The 12185-nt window shown below is 41.9% G+C and overlaps 1 protein-coding gene across 1 annotated transcript in view; it reads right to left on the reverse strand.

Annotated features, from left to right (window-relative positions):
* BAZ1B (bromodomain adjacent to zinc finger domain 1B) overlaps positions 1-11843 on the reverse strand; it is a 79458-nt gene extending 67615 nt beyond the window's left edge. The window contains 2 exon segments of the mRNA XM_046666484.1: positions 3335-3451; positions 11388-11843. Of these exon segments, the coding sequence (XP_046522440.1) occupies positions 3335-3451; positions 11388-11494 (224 nt within the window). The 5' untranslated portion in view covers positions 11495-11843.
* Positions 11844-12185: the final 342 nt, after the last annotated feature.

A 12185-nucleotide genomic window follows, 5' to 3' on the forward strand; every position in this document is an offset into this window, starting at 1 on the left:
GATTAAAAACCATGTGGTACACAGGAAAAAGAACGAACTTTTAAATAGCTTTGTCAAACTGACCTATCCAAGTTAATTTTCTCATCTATAAAGTGAAAATAATAGGCACATCATTAGTAAGGCTGCACATTTTCTCATTTGTTTGTTTTCGCAGTAGACTTCCCTTTTTAGGTATGAATTATTTATTCATATCCTTTGCCCATTTTTCGGTTAGGAGACCAGAACTTGATTATATTTGTGTTACGTCTCAATCAATAACATGCTTTCACATGCACTCATTCAAATAGTTCTCACAATGTCTTGTGAGATGCCTAGAATTTTCATTTTGTGGGTAAGGAAAATAAAGTAGGAAGGGTTAACATGTTGGAACCATGACTTGAACACCAAAGCCCTTGCAAAGTAAAAGAATGAAGTACCACTTTCCACCAATTAAACTAGCCAAAAAGAATTTTAATTATCACACTCAATATGAGCAAGTGATTAGTGCAAAGTAGCATACACACACTGCTCGGTAGCCTGTTTCAAGTCTTTTGGAAGGCAGTCCGACAACAATTATCAAAACCGTCAATGGGCACAAAGATATTCACTGCTGGATTCTTGACGGTAGCAGAAAATGGGAAGCAACCTAAACAGATAGTTGTTAGAGATTCAATTCTGACCAGATAGTTTAATATTTGTGTTGTGGGGCAGAGGAGAGGATCAGGCACAAGAACATTCATCGAATGCAAGTATTAGGTTTATTGTCATATTACAATATTCTCAATCACTCTCTGTAGGTTCCATAACTACAGATGTTCCTTTAACTGATTGCTAGACTTAAAATCTTATCATACTCCCTTACAATTAATTAACATACCAAGTTATCTGCTATTCCCCAGTCACAATCAATAAGCTTCTAGTCTCCCTGCCTTTATTAAGGCTGTTACCTTTGTCTTCCCCTCCCTGTCCTCCTTCCCAGCCTAATCATACTTCCAAGATGCCCTCAGACTTCCTTAATTCCATTAGGCCTTTCTTGGCCCCTATAAATTCACTCTCTCTTTCTATTAAGCCTCCCAATCACTCAGGTTTAAAACTCCATTGTCTGTGGTATTTCCGGGGAGTGATGTTGGACAATGATATTCAGATTCTTTTACTAACTCTGTACTGTTTACATTCTTTAACAGATATTCATTGCTGTTATAATCAGAAAAAAAGATTTTTACTTTGAATAAAAATTGTAAAACCTCAGTCTTTTTCAATAATTGCTCCCATCACCTCCTATATTATTAGCTATCAAATCACATAAAGCATTCCCCAAGTGTGTTCTTCAGAACTCCCCTTCAATGTAATGGATTCTAAGGCCAAATAAGTTTGAAACCCACAAGATTAAACCATGCTAAAGTTTCTTTACTATAGGTCTTCTGAAAATCTTTAATACGCTTATGTGTATTATGACTTTTCAAGAACAAAGTTTGCAGTGGTTTTCCAAAGTTATGGCCAAAAATTCTCTCTTCAGAAAGGATGAGAGAACCCATCTCATTCTTTCTATTCCTAACAATGCCATGATTCCCTACCTGAATACTCTCTTAGCTAGCCTACACAGACTTCCCACTTGCCTCTTCCCTTTCTAACTTATCCTACACACTGCTTCCAGATTCATCTTCTCAAAGCCCAATGCCAATCAATGAAACTGTCATATGCACCTCTCCTGTTCAAAAATTATTGCTGTCCTCTCACTGTTTACTGAATTAAATACAAAAGTCTCATCTTGTCTTCTATAATTTGGCACAAACTATCTTCGAGCAGCACCTTCTTCATGAAATCCCATGAAGTTTTCCCAAACAACCCCAGGTTAGTCTCTCTAGCCTCTAAATTCCCACTGTACTTTATCTCTTCATGTGCAGTAAAGCAATTTATTTTCACTCTGAAACCAAATTCTCTTATTTGTTCCTAACAGTTTTCACTTGATTCTCTCTAGGTTTTTCAGGTATATAATCATATTACGTGCAACAATAACTGACCTCCTCCTTACTACTCTTTATACTCTTTATTAGTTGTAGGCTAATGGCTATTATCTTTTATTTGCACAGAATTTTGACACACATATCCTTCTGTCCCAAAAAGACACCCAGAGAAGGTAGTGTAATCTCTATTTGGAAAGAACAAACAGTTAGTGCTTATGCAGTACAGAGGATTATTCCTAGGCACTATAACCAATTCAAGCATAAGCCAAATATGAGACCTGCCCTCAAGAAGTTGACAGGCCACCACAGGGGTCAGCAACAGCCCATGGGCCAAATCCAGTCTGCCACCAGTTTGTGCAAATAAAATTTTATTGGAACACAGTCACTCCCACTTGTTTATGTATTATCTATGGCTGTTTTCACTGTACAACCTCAGTTAAATAGCTGAGACAGAAACCACATGGCCCACAAACTCTGAAACATTTACTAACTAGCACTTTACAGAAAACGTTGGCCAACCCCTGGTCTAGTATACTAAACAAGGCATACACATAAATAACACTAATCCAAAATGGAACAATGTAAGTGACCCAGGCCAAGGAGAAACAGGCAGCAGGTTAACAGTCTTGACTAATTATTAGTCAGTGATGGAGCCATTACTAGAACTCAGGTCTCAAGTGAACCTAGAGCTGTTACACTAGACAAACAGCAGAACAGTATTAGATTACTAAATTGTATGCTCTCTGCTTATCTGCTAACAAGACAAGTCAATGAGAAGTCCACAGAAAAAGCTTCTATTCCAAATTCCCCAGAGTACTGTTTTATCATCCCTAGTTTCTACTTATCTTTTGCATGCTCCTACTGCACAAATTTTGAATGTTTTCTTTGAGAGAATATCCAGACAAGCAAGCACTTTGAACACAGGATTTTTTCAAAGACCTCATTCAACCACCCGACTTAGATAAACTGTCTTCAAACCGTGTATTTATTTTTGATAGCTGCTGTAAATACTGTCCTAAATTTCAAACGACCACAAAATAAAGAAAACTTTCTGCTAATTTGCTGCCTCCATATTACTGCTAGATTATACCAGGTTCCTTTGCTTAGAACCACATCTCCAGAGTATTTACAAGGTAAAAGTACAGAGCAAGAATACTCAAAAGCCTGGAAAATGCCTAAATGAGTATACATACAACTATATATTCCAAACACTCTGTTACTAGCAAAATATCACTAGGCAAAGGCACTCAGACACCAATACATTATACTAATGTAATGCATTCCAATTTACGCCCCACAAATTTAAACATAAATTTTGCTTTATGGTTAACATTCCCCCTTTCCTAATAAGGTGAAGACAGTGGTAGAAGGGCAATGCTGCCATTACTTACAGTTCAGCAACTTCCTGTTCCTCCTCCCAGGCCTCCTTGTGTGTTAGCTGACTGCTTCCGGTACTCTTACACGTCCAAATGCGCTCACTGTATCTTTCCAAGCGGGCTTCATACTCTCTGTTAACAGTGGCTCAGGAAAACAATATTCAAGAAACAGAGACAACCAATCCATATCCATAAAATACTTATATATATAAATAAAACTACAGTATCTTTTCTATAATGTATGGATGGCATGAGAAGATAAAATTGAAATCAGATTCTCTAAATGAGATGATTAAGACTAAAGTACGATTAGAATGGTCTGTCTTGTTTTACAAATAAAATGTTAATATTTTAGTACAAATGTGATTTCTTCAATTCACTCAAGTTTCATTTCACGAGACTTACACAGTACAAAAATTTGTAAGGAAAAATAAAGGCAAAACACAACCCAAGTCATGAGGAATGAGAAGCTGAGGTATGTGAAATCACCACAGGCGTCAGATGGCCAGCAAGTTTAGGATCAGGTCCGCTGTGAGAGGAGATGACTAGACCACTGTCTACAGGCGGTTTGGAATAACCTCGCGCATATGCTCTGACCCAGTTACTAAAAGCCTTCCGGTCTACCTTGGAAACACATGTTGATTCGTAAGGTTTAAAAAACAAATTCCAAGGGCCGGCCCCAAGGCATAGTGATTAAGTTTGGCGCGCTCCGCCTCAACGGCCCAGTTCCCGGGTTCAGGTTCTGGGCCATGCTGACCCCCAAATAAAATGGAGAAGACCGGCACAGATGTTAGCTCAGGGCTAATCTTCCTCAACAAAAAAATAAATAAATAAATGCCATAAAGTCTTAAAATAATTTTGATATAATAATATTGATCCAGTCTTTATATTGTCTCCAATAATACTACATTCACAAGTCATTTACCAGTCATTGTTCAGTCTTCATGAGGGAGATAGAAGAAGAGATCCTATAAGTTAGTGCCAGGTATATGGTAACCTTCCACACATCTCAACTGGAATTCACTACCAGCAAGCCACATTCAAATTCAAGTGACAAGTAACGAATTTGCTTTTATGCACAGCAACAGATGCTATGCAAGAAAATAAACTAACACCACAAATAGAGAATTAGCTGCCAATCTCTGTACTTTCCAAGTGACACTTTGTACAGTGGTTGAGGGCCAGCCCGGTGGTTAAGTTCGTACATTTCGCTTCAGTGACCCCTGGTTCGTCAGGTTGGATCCAGGGTGCGGACCTATGCGCCGCTTGTCAAGCCATGCTGTGTCAGGAGTCCCACATAAAATAGAGGAAGATGGGCACGGATGTTAACTTAGGGCCAGTCTCCCTCAGCAAAAAGAGGAGGATTGGCAGCCGATGTTAGCTCAGGGCTAATCTTCCTCAAAACAAACAGAATATAGTGGTTGAACTAAAAGTATTCAAACAGCTCCCTCTGGAATATTACCTCACAACTAAACAAGTAATTCATTTTTAATATATGGAGATTCTTGGTTTTCCAGGGTTATCATCAGTGAAAAGACAAACGACAAGGACAAATCCACAGGTAATCCAAAACAGCAGTTTTAGCCAATAGTATAAGCACCTTCCCTGACTACATCACTCTCCAGATCTGCCAAAACCAAAGCCGTGAGTCTATTTCATTACCAGGGGTGGTATTAATATTTAAATGATTCAACAAAAGAGAGTATAAATAAAAATCAGGAGTCAGACTTCCATCCAAAGCTATGTAAATCCAATCACTGAAAATTTATAAAAACCTATAGAGAGAGAAAAGGAAACAGTATGGCTTCCGGAGGGATATTATCATAACTAACCAACAACATGGATTCCTTTTCTCCTTTTGTTTGTCTGTTTGCACTGGAGGAGGGGAGGTAAAATAAAGACAATGAAAGAATCAGTACATGGATTTATTAAAACATTCAAAAGCTTGATAACATTCTAATACATTATTTAGCTACACTGAAGAAATTCACTGTGTAATCAGAGAGAATGTGAGATTAGCAAAGATGTCCTAAAGAGAGAACATTAAGTTCTTACTATTAGCTGTTATTTTAAAAAATAGGAATAAGATGCCCAGTCTATTCCCCTCATACCTAGACCCATATAGCCAACAACATACAAGACAGGTATCACCTGGATGCCTCAGTGATACCTCACATCCAACTTTTTATAAACTCAACTCTTATTATCCCTCCCCTCTCCCAAATTTGCTCCTTAACAGATATTTCCAACCTCACTGAATGGCCCTAGTGCCCAAGTCAGAAATCAGAGTCATCTTCATCTCTTCAGTCCCTAACTGCAACCATCTATGTTTTCCTCAATTCAGTCCTTCCACTCCAATAACAGATCCTAAATCCAGCCTCGGATTCTCATTTCTCACTCAGTCATAAGATTTTAGAACATTTTAATTGGCATCATTGGTAATTCCTGTCTTCTCTAGTCCTTTGTGCTACTCACCCTAGCATCCTTTTTCCTCAATTTTGTTTGTTTTTAAACCCATTTCTTTTTTTGAGTACCTAAAAATCTCATTTGCCCTCAGGTCTCCTGAAATACAAATATGTTCACAGGGAAGCAATCCTCTGGCTCCCATAGTACTGAAAATCACTTCACCAGTCAAGATTTTGTTGAGCTTTATTTCCTGTGATTTGTATTATTTTAAGAAGAGAAAAAGGGGAAACTTTTTCAAAGAAAATATATTTAAATTGATCATAGTTTTTCAAACAATGAAAGTCCCTTTTCCCCTGAAACATATCTTTCCCACCTTCCTTTGAAAACCACCGCCATCAGGGCCAGCCACGGTGGCCTATTGGTTAAGTTCAGCAAATTTGGCTTAGACAGCCTGGGTCGGGATCCTGGAGGCAGACCTACACCGCTCTGTTAGCCCCATGCTGTGCTGGCGGCCCACATACTAAAACACAGAGGAAGACTGGCACGGATGTTAGCTCAGGGCGAAGCTTCCTCAGAAAAAATAAAATAAAATAAGTAAGTAAAATCACTGCTATCACCGTAGCATTCTCATTCTGGGTGACCTCATCCATTCCCACTTCAACTACTACCTATATGCTAACAATTTCTATCACCAGCTCAGTCTCTCTCTGAACTCCAGGCCCATATATCCACTAGTAATACAGACATTTCTATTTGAATATGCACAGCAACTCAATATAAGAACATCGAAACTAGGGGCCAGCCCAGTGTCACAGCAGTTAAGTGTGCACGTTCTGCTTCGGCGGCCCAGGGTTGGCCGGTTCAGATCCCAGGTGCGGACAAGGCACCGCTAGGCAAAAGCCATGCTGTGGCAGGCATCCCACATATAAAGTAGAGGAAGGTGGGCACAATGTTAGCTCAGGGCTAGTCTTCCTTAGCAAAAAGAGGAGGATTGGCAGCAGTTAGCTCAGGGGCTAATCTTCCTCAAAAAAAAGAAAAAAAAAAACATTGAAACTAAATACTTCGCTTCCCATGCCCCCCATTCTCAGTCAAACAAAGAGAAATAAACTCTTGTTCTTCTTCCAGGATTCTCTAAATCAGAGAATGACACCACTAACCAAGTGACAACCAAAATAATATCCATGACTCCTCTCCCAATCAACCACCAAATCCTGTCAAATCTACCTAATTTATTTCTGAAATCCACCCCAAGGGCTGGTAAATTTATTCAGACTACCATTATCTATCACCTAGATTATGTTGCTGCTAGTCTCAAGGCTGCAGATCCATTCTAAACACTGCAGCCACAGTGATCTTTCTGACCTAAAAGACTGCTTCTTTCCTGTTCAAATTTTTCAACAGCCTCTGCTAAATTTAAGGCAAAGTCCACACTCTTCAGCCCATCTCACAAGGACCTGTGTGATGCAGCCCTTTTCTGTATCTCTCACGACTAGGCAATTCCATCTCCCTTCCCACTTCTTCACTCCAGCCATATGAAACTTGTTCCAATTTTTCAAAATCAAGAACTTTCACATTCACAAACTCTTCAAAAAACCAAGTCCCCTATCCTTCATCTAACTAAATTCTAATCATCCTTTAGATCTCAACTTAAAAGTAACTTCCCCCAGGAAACATTCCCTGACCCCTGAAATATGGCAGACTGTATTATTCTTTCCAAATACTCACCTCCCTTCCTTAAAAGAATTCTACATCTCTACCCACTGCCATGGGGCCTGCAATGCTTCCTGTGAAGAGGAACATACATCCCCTCCCAGTGATGCTGAGCTTGGCCACATGACTTGCTGTGACCAATAGACGTGAGCAGATGTGACAGATGCCACCTCCCGGAAGAAGCTGAAAAAGCAATCCTGGTTTCCTCCAGCTCTTACTTTCACTAGAAAAGCACGCTGCAGACAGGGACTGCTCCTTCAGCCTGGATCCTGGAATAAGAAAAAATGTGTCCTTCGCTTTTTTCACCTGTTTTCTTTTTTTCCCCCAAATGTGGCCTCTAGAAAACTTTTAATTATATGTGGTTCACATTATATTTCTATTGGACAGCACTATAAACCTAAGGTTTACATCTAGGAATGTACGTCCTCTGACAATAACACAAAATGTTTGACTAGTCATCTAAATTAGATTAATTTCAAGTCTGAAACTGAAATTCCTGCAAGAATCCCTAACATTGGGTATTTTTAAGTTTATGTAACTATGTTCTGGTTACTACTTTGACTTATGTTAAAAGAAAGCGAGAGAAAAAATGAAAATGAAAGGAGTAAAAACAGTCCACTAGAAGGATACTGAGTCAGCTGCCTCTAAATCCTATTTCAGATTTTAGGTTACCAAAATAATTCGCTCACTCTCAAATAACCACTCAGAGCAAATGCCAATTGAGGTTTCAGTGTTCCAGAGACCGCTGCACATATATTGCAGACAAAATGTCAAAGTAATTCTCCAAAGGTTGTGAAAGCTATAAATGATAAGATATTTTCAAATCCTAGACTATCTCAATACGAATCTACTTTTTCATGAGTTCAAGAGCTACCTCCTTACCACAATATGCTGCTGCTTTGTTCTCTTTAGCTTTGTAAGGATTGTTTCTTTCAATAAAGTACTTGATAGCCTGAAAGAAAATGGCCCAGAAAAGTATGGAGGTTAAATAAGCATAACTATAACCCTAAGAGTTGTACGTAAGGTGACAAAGTGCCAACTCAAGATTTGCTTTTTATCCTATTTTCTTTCTTTGGACCAGTTTATCATTAAGTTAAAAATAACTCTAATCTGGTATAACTTGTTACTTTAAAGAAATTAAACTATAAAAATCAACGTAAGAGCTCAGTAGTCCCATTGTCCAATAAAATCCTGTCTTGCAACTACAACTTAACTCCAACTCTGGAGACATGCTCTAGACATGTTTTTCTAGGCAAGTCAAATTATTCTTGCCTAGAGCCAGAATAACTGTATATTCTAACAGCCCCTCCACATTACATCTCTAAAAGTTCTCATATATTGATGCTACAAAGATTATGAACTAGTTCTTTCTAAGCTTTACAAACTAGGAGTTAAAGCAATACAACAAAAATACTAATCTACAGCAGGCTGCATGTAGGTTTGCTTCCTCCTTAAAATCCATCTTGACTTAAAATACAGTCAGTGTTATCATCCTATTGTCAAATAATCACATCAGAATTGATTTTGATATAGTTAATTTCTCCAACTATGTCTAGTGTCCTGCCTGTAGTACTTCCCTAGGAAGTAATGTACCACAGACTCAAAGCTACCGTACAATAATCATCCATATATAACACCCAATCATTAAATGTGTGCATCACTGTCACACCACTGTAAGCTTAATAAAGGTATACAATACTTTCTTTAAGTCAATAAAATATCATACAAATTTGCTATAGAATATACATGCAATCAAAAGGCAGGTATTAGGAGAAAATTAAAGTATCAAATCCGATTAAAAACATAACAGTAAATATAAATTAAGAACTGGAAATAACAATACTTCAAACGCAGCTGTTACCCAACCACATACTTGTTCTCCTCTATAAAATCACTAATAGCCTAATAAAGAAATATGCCAACCTGCCAACCACACAGTACAATTGTTTAAAAACGATCCTCAAAGTGCTTCCACTTGTAGAAATTCCCCAGGGAGCAATTTCCCCCCAATAAGTAACACATTTAAGAACTCCTTTGTTAAAAGGGTTCTAAATACTGGTACGGGAAATGTAAAAAATGAAGATTTTTATTAAATACATACCACTTAAAAAGCTTCAGGTTTCAGTTTTCAACCGTCATCAAGAGAAACTGCTCATATAGTTCGTTGTATTTCAATGATTTTGCTAAATGATATGAATACGCCTGTGCTGCCAGTTCTAAACTAGCTATCTATGGCCATTTTTTACATGGCTCCAGGCCTACGACAGACTCAGAACTTGCCTCTTCTCTATCGCATGTTTTCCACACTCCACTAGAACCAGACCTGAAAAATTAACGTCCGATGATATTAGTATGTGAGTAACCATCACCTGCTCAAAAGATGACATCTGAAAAGGATATGGCAGCTTCCCACAAGTAATTTTTTACTCCACTAATGTTTTCGAATGTTATAAAAAATTTTTTAAAGTAGGGCACCTTTAGAATAATGCTGTATGTTTTTAGTAGAGCTGGAGTACTTCTCCAAAGCAATCCAAAAGTCCTAACAAGACAAGAAAAAGAACCAGATTACCACCCGCACTCCTCCCTTAAATGCACCTTTGACCACAAACTGATACGAAAAATGCACTAACATCATTCAAATTCCTTTTTGATTTACTTACAGGGATGAGATAGGAAGAGCACTGGATTCTACTCCGAGCTCCAGTCACTTACAGTGTGTGACCTTTAACAAGTCAACCTCAACTTCCTGGGCCCACCTGGCAAAGCAGGCAGGAGAACCCAACCACCTCCAAGGTCCATTTCAGCTCTGAGATGCTACAGTTCTATTTCTTCAAGAGCATTCCTACAGCATGGACTTACTTTCCAGGTCTCTCTGTACGTAAACACCCAATATTCACAAACTGCACTCAAACATGAATGAGGTTACCTTATAAAGTATTACGTTGAAGGGGGGAATCAAAGAGAAATGAAATGAAATGACATCGCTCACATGGGCACTTCCTTCGCAGAAGCAAACAAGCAGAAATTACTAAGAAGTCAAGACCTTCCAAAGGGAAAAAGCTGATAAATCAAAATACTAATACATTCGCCTTCCCTCTTGAAGCTGCCCGTACACTAAAGAAAGCTTAACTCAGAAATCTTCTTTTTCACACTTTAACTTCAAAAAGGACTCATCTGGCATCCATAAGGTAAGTAAATAAAAGTCATACAACTGATAACTAAAACACTCAGCTTGCGCAAGAAATCTTAAACAACGATTAGAAGAGAGGATGCTTATTTAAAAGACAATGCTTCCTACTTATACGTCGTGCCTAATTTTACTCAAAAACAAATCCCAATCTTCTAAATTGTCAAAATTTCAAACGTGCATGCCCAGGGAAGCAAGGCATCAGCTCCTCCAAGGGAACTCTTTTTCTTCCCTTTCCTCTGAGTCTGGAAACCCATTCTCGGTCCCCCACCTCCCGATCCTGTCAGATCATCACCGGCCTCCAGCCCCGCCGGGAGAACAGAAACACGGGTGCCCCCGCAGAGACCGGGTAAAACGCAGCCGACACGGTGCAAGCGGATCACGAGGCCGCGCGGGTCCCATTTCAAAAACTTCAGCTGACGGTTTGATTAAAAAGGAAAAGGCAGCAGCGAAGGCAGCCCCGCGCCCCCCGGGCCCGAAGGCCTGCCGCCCTAAAGGAGGGGGACGCGGGGTTCGCTGCCGGCCGCCGAGGCCCGGGGACAAAGTGCGGAGCCGGGCAAGGATGGAGGGCGCGGGGCTCCGGGCGGCCTGCGCGGGGCCGGCCAGCCCCCAGAACGCCGGGCTCGGGCTCGGGCTCGGGCGCAGGCCCGCCGGCGCCGGGCGCGCTGACAGCTGCCACCGCGCGGGGCCGCGCCGCCGCCGGCCCCGGACCCCCGTCCCCCCACCCCCCGCGGGCGGCCTGGCCGGCGCGGCTGGAAAGGATACTCCCGAGTGCGGAAGGCCTCCTGAGTGTGCGCGATGGTGAAGAGCGGCTCCTCGCCGGGAAGCGGCTTCACCAGCGGGAAAGGCTTGCGGCCCAGCAGTGGCGCCATCGCGGCGGCGGCGAGGCGGCGGCCCCTCGCGAGCCCGCGGCGCGGCACTAGGCCCCGCGGCCCGGAGCGAGCGCAGGCTCCCGGGGGTGGGTGGGGGAGGGGAGGGGTGAGAGGGCGGCGCGAACTCGGCTCCCTCACTGCCGGCGCGGCCGCGCGAGGGCCATGCAACCGGACGCAGGGGCACAGAGCTCCCGCGCACGCCGCCGCGCCGCCCGGCAGCCTCCGGCCAACCTTCGCTACGGGTCCCCGCGTTCGGCAGTCACGACTCCTCCTCAGCTGCACCGGAGGAAATTATTGAAAAATGGCGGGAGATTCCCCTCCTCCCCCTCGCCCGGCCAGCGCACACACTAACTTGCTCCCCTGTGGCGCCGGTGGCGAATGCTCCAATAGGCGGAGAGCTGGTCAGTGCTCACAGTCTACTGGCTCGGAGGAGCTGCCGGTCTCCTCTTGGGTCCCGCCCCCTTCCCCAGCCGCGCAGTTGCGTTGCAGCGCACCAGAGGGCAGTATGAAGAGGTGAAAGGTCACGTTATGTAAGCGCCGGTGACAGGCGTGCGGACCTCCAGCGGCGGAGTTGAAAGTGGGGGACAGCGGAGACCGAAATGCCGGGAATTCAAGGAGGTCAAGCCAGAGAAGCCCCCTAGCATACAGACTCTGCGCCATCTGTCACCGACGGCGACACCGACATCCGGGC

This window comes from Equus quagga, chromosome 7, assembly GCF_021613505.1.
Source record: "Equus quagga isolate Etosha38 chromosome 7, UCLA_HA_Equagga_1.0, whole genome shotgun sequence".
Classification (NCBI taxonomy): domain Eukaryota; kingdom Metazoa; phylum Chordata; class Mammalia; order Perissodactyla; family Equidae; genus Equus; species Equus quagga.